At 40.1% G+C, this 16,016-nt stretch overlaps 1 protein-coding gene across 1 annotated transcript in view; it reads right to left on the bottom strand.

Annotated features, from left to right (window-relative positions):
- Nucleotides 1-1,127: 1,127 nt before the first annotated feature.
- Nucleotides 1,128-16,016, bottom strand: part of LOC139719236 (protein wntless homolog) — a 29,657-nt gene continuing 14,768 nt past the window's right edge. Inside the window, 9 exon segments of the mRNA XM_071630665.1 lie at nt 1,128-1,150; nt 1,697-1,934; nt 3,669-3,812; nt 4,963-5,026; nt 6,221-6,318; nt 8,933-9,060; nt 9,632-9,672; nt 13,447-13,583; nt 15,493-15,669. Of these exon segments, the coding sequence (XP_071486766.1) occupies nt 1,128-1,150; nt 1,697-1,934; nt 3,669-3,812; nt 4,963-5,026; nt 6,221-6,318; nt 8,933-9,060; nt 9,632-9,672; nt 13,447-13,583; nt 15,493-15,669 (1,050 nt within the window).

A 16,016-nucleotide genomic window follows, 5' to 3' on the forward strand; every position in this document is an offset into this window, starting at 1 on the left:
TTGTCAGAAACAAAGCACAAAAAAAAACACCCTGCAAAGTCTTAAGATACACATACACAAAGGCGAACACACTCATGAGCCCACACATGAGCAAGCGCATACATTGCGCATTAATGCCCACCACCAAACATACACACACACACACACGAATGCACACACAGATCCTCGAAACAGTTCTCTGATTCTACAGTATACGATTCTAATGATTCAACACTAGAGGGGGCTATTGCAGTTCAGGCTACTGTTGCCAAACAATACACAGACACACACAAGTTCATTTATTTTTGGGGTGGATTTCCTCTTTAAGTCTTCATGGAAAATATTACCAGTTTGCTTTTGCTTTTTGTGTTTTAAATCAAGAGTAGAAACTTTCCTCTTGTCAAATTGGGATGATAAATAACATTCTCTGATTCTACTGTACATGATTTTAATGATCCAGCACTAGAGGGGGCTATTGCAGTTTAGGCTACTGTTGCCAAACAATACACAGACACACACAAGTTTATTTATTTTTGGGGTGGATTTTTTCTTTAAGCCTTCGTAGAGGATATCACCAGTTTGCCTTTGCTTTTTGTCTTTTACATCAAGAGTAGAAACTTTCCTCTTGTCAAATTGGGATGATAAAAAAAAAAACATTCTCTGATTCTACTGTACATGATTCTAATGATTCAGCACTAGAGGGGGCTATTGCAGTTCAGGCTACTGTTGCCAAACAATACACAAACACACACAAGTTTATTTATTTTGGGGGTGGATTTCCTCTTTAAGCCTCCATGTAAAATATCACCAGTTTGCTTTTCCTTTTTGTGTTTTAAATGAAGGAAGAAACTTTCTTCATCAAATTGGGACGATAAATAACACTGAAGATGTCCAGGGGCTTCCTGTATGTGCTCTCATTGGCTGCAAGTCAAAATCAGGGGCGTTCAACACTCAACATTTTGATATCAGCCCCCAAGCCTCTATATTTCAATTTCTATTTCTATTTCAAATTTTATTTCAGTTTTTTACAAGAACATATACATTTCACTTTCTTTGGTAACAGAGAATAAGGTTTCATAAGCAAAACAACGCAAAAAGAAGAGAGTACACAATAACTGTGAAACCTTATACAGTAATAATACACTGTCTCATGTGTATTTCTGGTAGAGGACTAAAGTGACAGAAATGGAATTAACAATATGCAAAGCGTGAGAAATGAAGGGACCCACTAAAAAGACAAGGATTGTAGAAAGTGGGCCTCTCTGGTAAAGAACATCAACAGGGGGGGGGGGGGGGGAAGGACTGGAAGTATAGCTGGTACATTTTGAGCACATGAATAAGTCTAGCAGTAATGTAGTGTTCAAACAGAGGAGAATTAAAAGTTACTATGTAAGAGCACAAAAAAAAACACAAAAAAGGGGGGGGGGAAACAATCAAAAACCAAATACATGAACAACCTATCTAAATGATAAGTTATTTGGGAGGGGGGGGGGGGCAAGGGGGACAGGACAGGGTGCTGGAAATTAAGAAGGGATGTCAACCTCGTAAACAGCATTGCAGCACTTTGAGTGCTATTAAAAAGGCATATTTTCGGTGGAAAAATTGTATTTCTTACCTTTCCTGCCGATAGACATGTGTAGTCACACAGCTTGAAAAAATACAGTATTTCCATGCATGAAACACACAAACAAAGAAACAAACAAACACAGAGACTTGCCATTTTGGGGAGCAGTCTTCTTGTGGGACGGGGCGTAGAGGATGAGCACGGCCAGGACGTAGATGTTCCACATGCCGTAGACGCCGGTGAAGAAGGCGCTGCTGTATTGGATGTTGTGCTCGTCCTCCCCCCACTTCCAGTTGCCCTCGTTGATCTGGGAGAAGATGAAGAAGATGGCGGTCATGAGGGCGCACACCAGCGTGATGAACATGAAGAAACGGAAACGGAAGATCAGGCCCTGGAGTGTGAGAGGAGAGGGGAAAAAAAAATGGTAAGATAAGGAATCAACCAAAAATGACATTTCTGAGGTGGCTCATCATCTTGTACAGCGATGTGAGACTATGCAAGCATATAATAAACTTACCACTTACGAAGACTCCACTATAGTCTTAGGAAACCACCTATCAAAGCAAAATCTCATTCCATGTTAAACAGTAGAATGATACAAGTACTATAGTAAAAATGCTTGGTGTATCAAAATTATTGCAAATCTTGCTTTTTCTAATTTGGCCATTAGATCTCCCATTTAATTGATTGGAAAAAAAAAATCAAAATTCTTCAATGACTCCCAAATTATTCAATGCAAGATAATTGTTTTTCCTTTCTAATCACTTCGAATGAAAAAGAAAGCTTTGTTTTAAAATAAAATTGTGCAAACACCCCTATGAGACTTGTGAGGTCATGATCTCATTTTATTTACTGCTTGGCCCTTACTTTGCTCTCTTCATTAACTGGCACACAAATACCTGGGCCCTATTTTATGAAGAGTTAGAATTGATTATATAGTTGATTTCAACTGTAAGTCTACGGCAGCCTGTGTGGTACGGAAATTTATAATCGATTATATCTTTTGATAAAACAGAGCCCTGGGAGTAGAGATTACATGATCCTCCTAATCTCTGGCTGTGTCACAATGACGTTCCTGTTGAACTGAGGCACATTGCTACACTTGAGTGGGCTTGCCAATCTACAAGGTCAAGTCTGGGTGGATTACACAATGCTGATTAAAAAAAGCTTGTCAAGTTAAAGGGATGGTACAGTATCGGTGAAGATGAGAATTGGGCTTTTAACTTTTTGCGAGATACCAAGAAAACACTTATGATACAGTACAGAACATACCATTTTAAGAGGAATTCAAAGTTTATTTGATGAAAATCGGGGTTTGGAATGACTGAAACATCCAAAAACAAAGTAAAACAAAGCGATCGTAATAAAGTGTGGGTCCCACACTTTATTAGAATCGCTCTTTTTTGGATATCTCAGCTATTTCAAAACCAATTTTCATCAAATAAACATTGAATTCCTCATAGAATTACATGCTCTTTCATATTTCATAAGAGGTTTTTCTCATTATCTCACCCAAAAATGTTAGAAACCTGAAATTAGGTCTCAACCAAAACTGTACGATCCCTTTAAAGTGTTCCAATACTCTGAGTACTATGTTAGCTATATTTTGTAGAATATACTTGAGACATGCCCTCTGCAAACTATTAGAATTTGTTGTCTCTCCGATTTTTATTTATTGGGGTTTAAATTTAAATCTTAGAGAATAAACATAAACATAGATGTCTGGAGATGGACTGATTTATCAAAATGTGTATACTTTCAGGGGCTTTTTCACAGATGAATTATGGCTGCTTTTTGTGTATTCTAACTGCACACAAATTTGATTTCCTGGGTATTGGCACATTTTAAGTCAAGTGCCTGAGCAGAGATAGAGTCTAGAATGCAAGATGTGTTATTGTAAAACCACAAAGATTCGTGACATGAAACTTTCACAAATTGGAGCCAACAACCTTCTTTTCGCAACATGAAACTTTAACGTACTGTCGCTGACATTTAATTCATTGTGTAGAAAAAAGCTTTCGCATGCATTTTACTTTCACAACCTTGGCCCCTTGCAAAATCTGTTAAAGTTTCATGAATGAGAACATTTCTGGTTTTAACGAGTGAACACGGTCCTCTTCCCTACCTCATAGTGCAGTCTCCTGGCCTCCATCATGCTGGGGAGGGCCGTCCGCTTCACACTGATGTTCTTGAACATGCCCCACACCATGAAGATGAGGAAGATGGTGTAGAGGAAGCCACAGATACCAGCCAGCACCACAAAGACCATCTGGACATCACAGACCGGTCAAGAATTCTAAAACCAATTCTTTGATTTAAAAAAAAATGTATAGTGAGGTACCCGCACCTCGTCAGGGGCCTTAATATCATATCACCCTGCGTAAAATTGCCACAAGCGCACAGAACAAAAATGTATGCCTTGGACTGTGTTCAGTACGTTTGCAACTTTGCAGGGTAGACCACAACCAAGCAAATTGAGGTGAAAACCGAAGTTTTTCTTGAAAATCTTAAATATATGTAAGGAATATGTGTTATCAGTATCATCACGGTCACCCGCACACGTCTTTTACGTTCTTTGTCTATGGCAGCTCGGGGTGGCGAGGTGCAGGCCCCTTCCTTTACAGTGCACAACTATTTTGCATCATTCGCGTTTGACAACGATTGCTGCAAATTTCCAGTATCGATCATTGAACTTGTAGTTCTATTAGAATCCTCAGCATTTTTCCTTTATGTGAGAGGTATTTCATTAAATTTCAGTGACGTAGTGTGATTGAAACATGCATAAACATTAACTATGATGAGGTGCGGGTCACTCAAGTATACTCACTGTAGAAAGTCACACCACCACCGGTCAAGAACTTGAGGACTTCGACCTACCTCATCCAGAGGGCATGGAGATTAAGCACATGCCTTGCCATATCTCAGCAATGAGTCAAAGGACTGTGCAACACTCAGGGGAACTAGCCATAAATGCAAATATATAGCTTAGAAAATCATCACTGGGTGCATGGACACTTAATTCTCAAAGGGTCAGCCATACTTTAGACACATACTGTAGGGCAGTTATGTGGGCCACAGAGCAGTGAAATTTTTAATTTGCACTTTTGTTTTGGCTGTAGCAAATTATTGGTGGCAGGCCCCCCCCCCCTTTTTTTTGTGTATTCGCAGTACCTAAAACAACAACATTGGTATGTCAGAATTTGAAACTTCATCTTCCATTTATCCAACACCTAATTAGTACAATACTTGATAACATGAAATACAGATATACTCATCTTTTATGATCACAACAGGGTTTTACAGAATTCTGAATTGGCTTTGGGTTTTTTTTTTTTTGTTCATTTGTTTACTTGTTTGCTCATTTTTTTTCCAAGCCATCTCACTTCGGTAAGATAAATGTAATGAATGAGCAAGGATACAGCCAGTTTTCTGCCAGTCTCTGTGTTCCAGATGGAGTAAAATGGGTTGATCAACTGCACACCCCTGGAGAATACACAAGCACAAAACAGACATTTCAAAAAATGAAGCTTTACATTTCACATAATTATGTATGTATATACTGCCATGAAAACCATTTTTTCAGCATATGAAGAAATTGAAAAGTACTTACTACATGCACTTCCAACTCTTTGCATTTTCTTTCTTTACTTCTCATATTTTTTAGTATATCTTGCAGCCATATCACATTTTATTTGTGACCAATCTGTGGTAAAAATGAAAATGGCAATAAGCCTGACAACAAGCAGCATTACTTTGTTTCTTGTTCTATTTTTTTAATCTCGTTTTTGATACTGTTTTGCTTCTGATTTGTCCTCATTTGAAGACTTTTGCTGGGAAGTGTTTACAGCAACCAACATTCTTTTCTCATTTCCCTCCCGTAAAGATAAAAAGGAAATAATGCTATTTCAATGAATATTTCTCTTACTCCAAATACTATTTCCTATAGTAACATTTATGACAATAATGGTAAGAATGATCTCAATGCTAAAATATGATGATAACAGTAGAAGCTACAATAGTAATGATAATGACACCAGAAAACTATCAACAATAACATTAAAAGTAATAGTTACAGTCAAAATAAAAACAATAAGGTCACAGTTTAATTTGCAAAACTACATTGTACTTAGATTTAATTACAGTGATATTAATGGTATTAGACAGCAGCAAAGCTGGGACAAGAACAGGAATGCTACTGTATCACTAACATTAAAGGGATGGTATATTTTTGGTTGAGATGGGGAATCCAGATTTTAACACTTTTCAAGATGATTAAAAACCACTTATGAAATATTAAAGAGCATACAATTCTAATAATAATTTGTAGTTTATGTGATGAAAATCGGTTTTGAAATGGCTGAGATATCCAAAAACAAATTGAAACAAAGTGGTCCTAATAAAAGGTGGGTCCCACCTTATATTAGAACCTTCTTGTTTTTGGATATCTAAGCCATTCCGAAACCAATTTTCATCAAATAAACTTTGAATTCCTCTTAGAATTGTATGCTCTTTCATATTTCATATAGAAGTTTCTCATTATCTCACAAAAAGAAAAAAATGGGAGCCTGAAGCCCCAATCTCAACTAAAACTATACCATCCCTTTAATTACAGCTGGTGATACAGCACTTAAAGCTACTTTATCATAAATGTTAACCAAGTTCCTTGTCGGCACACACCTTTCCACCATATCAAAGACAAATAGACACATGCAGCCCAAAGTGATGGAGCCCACTTGTTGCCAGTACACCTTCAGACGATTCCTCTCCGTCTGGTCCTGCAACGTCAAGCAAAAAAGATAAGAGATGCCATGGTTATATCAAATTTTGTTACATACGGTACCTCCTCCATTTTATAGCAAGAACAACAAATCCAGTTTGGATCACCAAGATTTTTGTTGAAAAACGGATGGGTTGATTTGCACGCTGGTCTTTATATCCCTTTGTGATAGTCAGGGTGATTTGGATGCCAATCTTGTCCTTTTATGTTGATTTGAATGTAAGCAAAGCTTTTTATACCAATATTGCCAAATACCAGGCTTGCTGTTAGAGATATGTGCTGGCCAGCAACATTCACAAGGACTACATGAATAACCATCTTATCACAGTAAATAAAGAGAAAAAATTAACTTTCTGGTGTTGTAACACATAGTAGAAAATAGTATTTAATATCATTGTCAGTTAGCTACCATTCAGAAGGCAGCTGAGACACTCACAGTATGATTCAACAGGCAAGGTACTGAGCAGTAGGAAGACATGATGCTCCCAAGCCAGATGGACTGCTTTCTGCTAATTCTAAAAACATCCAAAGAATTCTCGCTATCGCCAATGACGTAAAAAACTCCTGCGCATGCTAAAGAGCTCTGTCACAGGTGCACTGTGGGATTCCTCGGTCCCTTGTTCGCTTCCGGTTGTCTCACGCAAGTCGCAGTTCCCATACGATTCAATGGAGTTCTTTGTCTGCTTTTCCGTTGTTAGCCCTTTTTTTCTTGGCTATAATTCAGCTAAGAAGAGTTGAAAGTGTCTAAGCTTTACTGATTTGCGGTCACTAGAGTCATGGTTCACTACTGCAAGGCTGCAATGTGCTGGTCACATGATGGAAAGCGAAGAAATCTTCAACAAAAAATACCTCTTTATAAAGACAGAGCGTGATGCATGTGCAGCCCAAACCGGGGCAAGTTTGTCCCATGAGCTATCCCATAATGCATTTAAAACGCTGTTCTGCGCACGACACCTACGTATTGGCGATACCCTCAATTGGGTGTTCTACAATGAGTAAGCTATCTTGGTGTCCTACATGCATCTCAAAATCACCTGCCATAGTCTGTGACTGTCATGTCAATTAGAGATAACTCCTACACTCATATTGTCAAATAAACAAAACCATACTTTACATCAATCCCAAAGAAATATCTCTTTTGTTCATGCACTGGCTGGTCAAGATGGACACTAGGAAGAGAAGAAATTGTGTCCGAGGACGGACGCACCCAGCAAGATTCCGAGGACAGACACACCCAGCAAGATTCAAACCCACAGCCTTCTGTTGAAAAATCACAGTATCATCCCAGAGACTCCCAACCCTAAGCACCTTCTGATCTGGAGATTCTCCCGACTGAAACCCCTAGCAAACGGGAGACTCCAACTTGATGTGCACGAAGCGCATATCACAAGCGCAAAGTTCCTTGTGGCTGGGGTCCAGGGCCCGCTTTGGCCCTGGAAGCTCTAATAATTAGGGTTCTTGATGCTCTCTCGTGCTATCTCAGGCTTATTTTTCAACATACGAAGACAAAAAGTAAGAAATCATTTCAAACGGAAGACACAGAGCCAGGGCGGGAGAAATTAAATCTCAAGCGGAAGAACGGGAGATTTTGCATAAGTGGGCTTTCGGTGGGAGAGTTGGAGCCTCTGTCATCCATAAGACTAGAGTGTACACAAAGTGACAGCACTTCGGATGGTGTCGCTTATAAAGTGAACACGTCATACGATCCTCTATGCATCAAACAAGAAGTTTTTGGTAGCATACACCCCTAACCTTGACGAACTCCATACAATCTCTACATTCACAACTGCAGCATACAACCTAAATGGAATATGAGCTGCAGACCCAAGAGACAACCTGGAAAAAGAAGCAAGAAAGACAACATTAGTAACAATAGTGACATGGAAGATGCCAATATAGGCCCATCCATTGCACCCAATGGCACAACCGCTTAATCCCCAGCTACCGGAGCGGAACCAACTGGTCCTGACAACGTGCTCCCCACTGCAACGCTTGCTGCATATTTTAAAGAGCCATCCCGTAACTTCAAACAAATGATCAAGAAAGCTGTGGACTCATCCTCAAAAGCATCAAGAGAGTAGAGCAAGCCATCATGTTTGAAGGTCTGCGAGTGGACGACCTGGAAAAGACAAACATTGCCCTTGACAAGAAGCTGGGGAAAATGGAGTTAGACATGAAAAAAATGAGAGGAAAAATTGCCAGACACAAGGCTGAAGCAAACATGGCTGAACAATTTTCACGTCGCAACAACTTCAGGATCGGCGGGATAGAGGAAGCTGCAGCATGTAGACTGCGCAAACATTGTCGAAAAAGTCATCAAACAACACTTCAACATGGATGTCAGAGTACATATTAGAGCGAGCCCATCATGACAGAGAGAAAGGCACATATTGGTGAAAGTCTTGTCCTACAGAGAGAAGATGGAAAACATGAAAAATACATGACAACAGCTGGGTAAAGAGAAATTCTCCATCATGGACAACCTCACCATAGCTGACCTACAACAAGAAAAGGAAATGGTCAAAACAAGTCCAGCATCTACAACATCTCTACATCTGCCTACTTAAAGGCGATAATTCTCTCCCCCAGTTAGGTAGGGCGCCCTCACTCACCATCATGTGCTCTCCGACAAAGATGATCCAGAATGAGAAGAGCATGGCGTAGCAGGCCCCCTGACGGATGTCACCCAGCAGCAGCATGTAGGGCATGTCATGCCAGAAGGTTAGCCACTCCAGGGGCACTGTGGGGTCAGAGGTCAAGGGATATGGTGTGTGCAAGTACATTAAAAAAATACAAATAATGAAATTAATAGGCCAGTTTTGTGCAAATATTCAATTTGCACCTTCACTTAAAAAAAAAAAAAAGTAGTGTGGCTTTGCACTCGTACACTAGAGGATGACTCAAGCTTGAATTTGATTCACACCTCATTGCCATCATACAAAAGAAGACAACCAAAAGGCATATCATTTGGTGAATTTTACTGATATTACTACATTACAAAATGATTATTGTGATGAACCTAATAAAAACATTACAAATGTAGCAAATTTCATTTGTTATCAATTTCAGGGACATGGGTATTTCTCTACATTATTCAATATCTCAAAGAAAAAAAAACTAAGCATTGTTACTCTCTCCTTTAGTTTAATAGAGTGCAATATTTGTTTGTTTGTTTATTTCTGAATGCCACATAGTGACATATTCATCATCTACAGCATGAAGCTAGTCTTGAAATGGGAGGTTAACATATTCATAAATATGATGTTCCATGATCAGTTGAAAGCCTAGGGGGCTGGGAAAAAAATACTTACAGTTCAGTATACTGATGGTGATGGCAAGAGCAAGGATGGTCCTGGAAAAGAAAGGAGAAGAAAAACGATGATAATGACTGTAGATTTTGTTGTAGGTACATGTGATAGAGAAGAGATGGTTAAATGTTGAAGTTTGAGGTTCTACTCTGCAGTCATATCAAGTACCGGTAGCCTTGTGATATAAGTTACATTCAGACAGTGATCCTTAACCTTGGGGATAGCTATCTTTGAGGATAAGCTCATAGTTAAACATCGTGTAGACGCACTCGTTGATAGCTAACTTAAAGTTGACTCAAAATTGTAGCTATCCATGAGATATCTCAAGGTTGAATAGCGCTCTATGAATGAGCCGAGGAGGGTCACCACTTGTAGTTAGGTATCATGTGGACAGAACTTGATAGGAACTTGTAGATAAGTGTAGTTACTGGGGCAGTGAGCCTATCCTCGAGGATAGCTACCTTTGAGGATAAGCTTCGTTGAGTGAACGCATGTTGTAGTTAGAGGGTCAGAGCTTATATCCTCAAAGATAGCTATCCTCGAGGTTAAGGATCACTGTCTGAATGTATTGTTTCAGAAGAAAACCTCTTTATTGGTACACACATTTATACAACATTTGTGACTGAGAGTGAGATAATGCTGAAAGAGAAAAAGAATTAATCTACATCCAATGCAAAGAGAGAAAAAAAATATGTATATACAGTGTATATATGGCCCAACAGAATTCACTGCTCTTCTGAAGCAAGCACGACTGCCAATTGGCCAAAGCCAAAATCAAGTCACCTCAGCCTCTAATGCTACGTTCAATTTCATACGAGTTTTACAGCCAAACAAGTATGCGACTATAGTGGAAATGGTATATTACACAAATATACACACAATTCTGAGTCAGTAAAAGAACAGATATTGAGAGCAGAAATTATAATCTTTTAATCAAAGTCATTTGTCTACTCAGTGAAGAAAAATCTGCCTTTAAAATAGCAGACACCTGTCTACAGTGGCCACCTGCCATATACAGCCACTAAAACAATGCCCCGCAAGAGAGAAGTTATGTTAAAGACTCTGTTTACAGTGGCCACCTGTCTGTAATAGTCATTTTTTTTCATCTCCCTTGGGTGGTCGCTATAGACGGGTTCGACTGTATAATACAGATACACATAAGGCCACAATTGCAGACACTCTCGTGTACATTATAGGAACCGGGCATCTCTGGTTCCTGTGTCCCAAGTTGACAATACCAGAATCTGATATACCCAATTCCCAGAAGTAACACGTTAAAGCCCTGGTCACAACTCGCCGTGCGTGCCTTTCGTCCGTACGTTCTTGGCGGAGGCCACGGCATTCACGTTTTTTCTAAAAACATGGGGAGGAAGTGACTAGCGCAGGGAGGAAATACGTCAACGCACGACACTCGCACGGTTGCGCAGGATGTAAGTACGTGGCCCGCACGCCACGCCTGGCCATGAGGGGTTACGTGCAACATACGTTGTGCACGTGGTGAGTTGTACGTGCTTACATCTTACAATCTACGTGCGATTGCTACGTTCTCTTGCGGAGGCTGTAATTACACGTGCTGCTCACGTACGGTATCCCTACTCTGTCGCATGTTGTAAGTGCGTGCAAGTGCGATGATTTTTTTTTTCCCGTCAGATGCTAGGGGTACCAGGCCTAATTATAGGACCATCTTCCTAGGTTCTTAATCATACGTCTTCTCCATACGTGTAAATGGTACATGTAGCTTAACCTTCTGTGTGTCATATTCATTTCATGTCTATAGGTTTTTATATTTTATTGAAAGAAAATGAGATTGAAATAAATGAACTAAATGAAATATGTGAAATGTGTGCATATTTGACTCACTGAAAGAGAAAGGGTTAATAGGCTACAATTATCAGGTATAGGTCATAGGTTACATCACGTATAAAATGGCATTGTATTACCTGATGTGGGCTAATAGGCTACTGTCAATATCAGGTATACAATGACATTGTATAACATTATTTTGGTTGAAACATCCTAACACATTGTCACTGGAGGTGAGATGCATATGATTTGCTGTTATGAAGTCTACCATCTTTATACCCAGTTTCAGAGGTGGTGGCATTTCAGCCATGGAGGCATTTTTGACCTAGATTTATCAGCATAGATTTATCAGCATATTACTAGAATGTAGGCCTATGGTTTTGCAGTTTTATCTGAGTCTGAAGGTGTCATGTTTGCAATTAAGGCCCTATATAAGGTAATACTGTCATAGAAATTTCTTCCTTGCTTAATTTCAAAATATACACATTCTCAATTTCAGAGAATGGTACTGACTTTATCACTGTTCTGCATACACAATGATGGTCAATGCCTTTTAACCACGCTTGTGCAGCTCTTAAATGTAACAAGAAAATTTCAAAACTCCAAAAACCTGGTCACTTCATGTACTGACCACTTAGAGCTCAAGATTTCTATATGCTTTGCTTCTTCAAGCAGTTTTTGACGGTGTCTTATGTGCCCTTTCTATTGATATAACAATCATTTTTTCTGTGTATGCGATTTTTTCGATCCCAATCCTTACAGGGCATTTCTGACCGGTAGGTGAAATAGAACAGTATGAATATATAAATGCCAACATCAGGACATCTTGGAGACGAAATGATGATACTCTTCCGTCGGCTCGGCTCGTGTACATTGCAGAAATCACTGCGCACAACTTGCGTTTTAAGTGCGGAGCAGGTGCTTATTCGGCAAGTTCAGTACGGTCTGCGTGCTCTGTTGAACAGTTGAACTCAGGGAAGTGTCGAATAAGCACGGGCTGCGCACTTATTACGTGCTCAACACGTACGTGCTACGTGCGCTGTCCGTCGAGCAAGTGACGGTGGGAAAATTTTAAAAGACGCACGAAGTCAGTGCGTTGTACGCACGTTCGCTGTAGACGGCACATACGTTGCCCGCACTTAGGGCGAATCCGTAGCAAGAACGCAGCGAAAGTTCCTCGTGTCCTAAAAGTGTTACGGCGTGTCTGCGTGCTCCAAAATCCGTACTGAGGCGGCACTTACTACGTACGGATCCCCAAATTTTGCCCACGTTTTTGCAAGTAGACAGCACGCACTTGCAAGTACGGCGAGTTGTGACCACGGCTTAACTAAGTCACAAAGCAAAATAAAACAATCTATTGGAGGAGTGAAACCTTTCAAGTTATCGTGTGTTCTTATTTTTTTCAGCTGCACATGCAGCTGCGCCTTCATTTTCATTGGGCACTAAATTACTAAATAACACAGGCATTAAAAATTTTTGTTTGCAAGGAAGTAATTTATTATTAGCCACGGCTCACAATGGCATGTAATTTCCTAAATTACCCCATAGGGGAAACACTATTTCTGGGCAGTAATGACTTAATAAGGAGGTGAATGGCAACTACGTCGCACACATCGAAAAGTCAGTCTTCAAGTTTTAACTGTTGAGGACAAGTTGATTTTGCTACAACAAGCATTTTCAATAGACATCTGAACGAGTGTGCTGTATACGCCATATATTTCGCAAGTCTAAATTTTCACGAATCGGGAATTCCCGACAATTTCGCGAGTGGTTAAATTTGCAATTGTGGAGTCCTGTACAGAACATAGGAATGTGCTAGCGTCCGTCACATCCACATCGGGAACAGAGTCAATATTTTTGCATGTTTTGAATTTCGTGAATAGCGCCCTACTCACAAAATTCGCGAAATATTCGGCGTATACAGTACTCGGGACTAGTCTTCAGCAGGTTAATAGAGACAATAAGCAACTTTGTTGTGCATGCCAGCATGACAAGACAGAATTTGATCATCATACCTCTCAAGGAGAACAGGGGCCCTCGCCAGCTGGACGATTCTCTTCCAGAACCAGATCATGGCCAGGATGATGAGTGGGAACATGGCCGTCTTAAGCGTGAACCACACCAGTGTGAACCCACCATTCTGATGGATCTCCTGCGAGTGTAGAGAAAGGTGATTTTGTCATCAAATGAGCCTACCAAAGTTCATTTTCAGTTTGGGCAATCTTGCCGTCTACATGAAAATACGCGTGTATTTGCAGTTCTTGTGCTTGCACACTTTTCCTTAGGTCTGTTCTTGTCTTCCATAGGTGTACTCACTGTAAAGGCAAGAATTCAAAACTGCAAGCCAGTGAACAAGAACAAAGGTAGTACATGCAGACAAATCAATGAAACTCGGTCATACTTCTGGTGATTACGCTCACAGCAACAATCCCATCAGTACTTCCTTTAAATCACTGTACATTCTCATGAAAATACTTGCACTATCTTTAGAACAGAAATGCTCATTGAACAAGTAAAAATCAAAACATAAGCCAAATTCTGAAGTCCAATCTGTTCAAAGCTGGGTATTGAGTAGTATTTAATAAAGACCTTCTCACTTTAAATAATATAATATGGGCTTACATGTACTTAGAATGTGGTGGTATTTTACAAACTTACTAACGACAAAGAAAGTGAGTACTGTGGAATTCTGAAATTCAGTTCACAGAAGAAATAATCTAGTACTTTGTATTTAGACAGTAGATATTGAAAGATGAACTGTACGCAGGGAGGGGGAAGAAAATTGATGAAAAATGGTTAATTCAGTGCATAATTGAATACAACTTCCCCCTTGGGTGTTGCAGGCAACATGGTATTCCTTATAAGATGCATCATGCGTTACCCCGGGGTACCGTAGTACCCCGGGTTACCGCGTTGTGTAGCGCCACCTCATGTCCTCTTGAGGACAGCCGCAGAGAAATGCATGCACTGTGTGTGCGTGTACATAGCCACTCCCATGCCACTGCATGTTATACGATGCATGCATGGCACGCCGTGCGAGCAATAGCGTGTGCTTCACTGCACTGCAGTGTAGTGGCTAGCGCCACTAGCTCCAGCACCAAAATAATTTCCACTTTTTGGCAACCCAGGGTACAACCTTTTTAAAAAAATAAATAATTCAACAAAATGGCTGATTTTCATTTGGTACCCCAGGATACCATTTATGTCATCATATGCCCATCTGCATGTCATTTATAAATCGTAACAGCGCCATCATGCTGCACTTTTATGTGTGACAGTGCATCATAAAACCAACAAAAAGTCACACCCCTTGGCTTTAAATGAGGACTCAAGACAGGTGAAACAGGTCAATCAAGTCAATCTTGACTTTTTCATACTTTGGGATAGTTTGGGATCATAAAATGAATGGGACAGTGTGTTTTTAGCAGTTTTTCTACAACCCTTTTTGTTTGCAGAGTAGTAAGATCAAGTATGTCTTTACAAATGTCGAGGCCCCTTTTCATTTCCTGAACATCATTCGCACACTCTTCACTTTCAACTCTAATACTGTAACTTTTGAAAGGATAATGCTATTGCTTTTAATTGAAAGTTGGCATTAATCATGGACAGAATGTATTGAAAGAGCATGCTCAATTTCAGCTTAATCTGATAATCCCTTCATTGTTGTTGCTCCAGTGTTTTAAATCCTGTTTTTTGTTCCATTCATTGCACAGCTGGCATGGTTTGGTAAAGATTATTAAAAGCGCTTGAATAGACCCCATACTTCAGAGCCTCTTTTCTCAATTCACACTTTTCTAGAGTGTGCTTTCTTTCCATCATTAGATAGGTTAGGAGAATTCATTTGAATTGAGTCATACATCATTTTAAAGCTTAAGAGTCTGCTCTTTCAAAATCTGCCTTTAACTAAAAATTCATGTCTGACAACTTTTTGTTGGTTTTGTGATGCAGGGTCAAATACGTATTAAAGGTAGGCGTAGGATCTGCAGTGGTGAACAAGATAGTCAGGAAATGTTTTATCTGGTAGATGGGAGGGGGGAGGGGGTGGGACCAAGTGGACTTACCACCAGGGTGAGATCCTGAATGGAGCCCAGGTCCTGGTTGAGGTTCTGGCCCTTGTTGGGTCCGTGGTGGACCACCGGCAGGCGGACGTTGAGCAGGTAGTGCTTGTGGTGCACCGTGCCCAGCTCGAACAGCGGGATGGGCTCGCAGTCGTAGTTGTAACCAACATACTCCTTGACCTATCATCATTGAAAGTTGCAATGATGCAAATAGAAGCAATAAGTAAAAACGATGAAAACAACGATAGCAATGATTAAAACTTTGTCAAATTGAGTGATGATGACAAGAATAGGATGACAATTCTCCTATACACAGCACATAATATTTGTTGTTACTGGGGTGATAAGACCTTGTATCTGCAATTTTGGTGAAAATGACTTTTTTGGATTAATGGTCAAATAATGGGTTAAGTGATGTCCTGTCCAAATCCCAACAGTCTTACTCCAAAAATGAAGCCACCACGGCATGTCACAGAAAAGGCTATCCCATTCGCCACAGTGCTTGGGCCGCCATGTTTTTTGGCTCT

The sequence above is a fragment of the Diadema antillarum genome, unplaced genomic scaffold, assembly GCF_040938485.1.
Source record: "Diadema antillarum isolate AM-2024a unplaced genomic scaffold, OU_Dant_1.0 scf00000107, whole genome shotgun sequence".
In the NCBI taxonomy this organism is placed as follows: Eukaryota; Metazoa; Echinodermata; class Echinoidea; order Diadematoida; family Diadematidae; genus Diadema; species Diadema antillarum.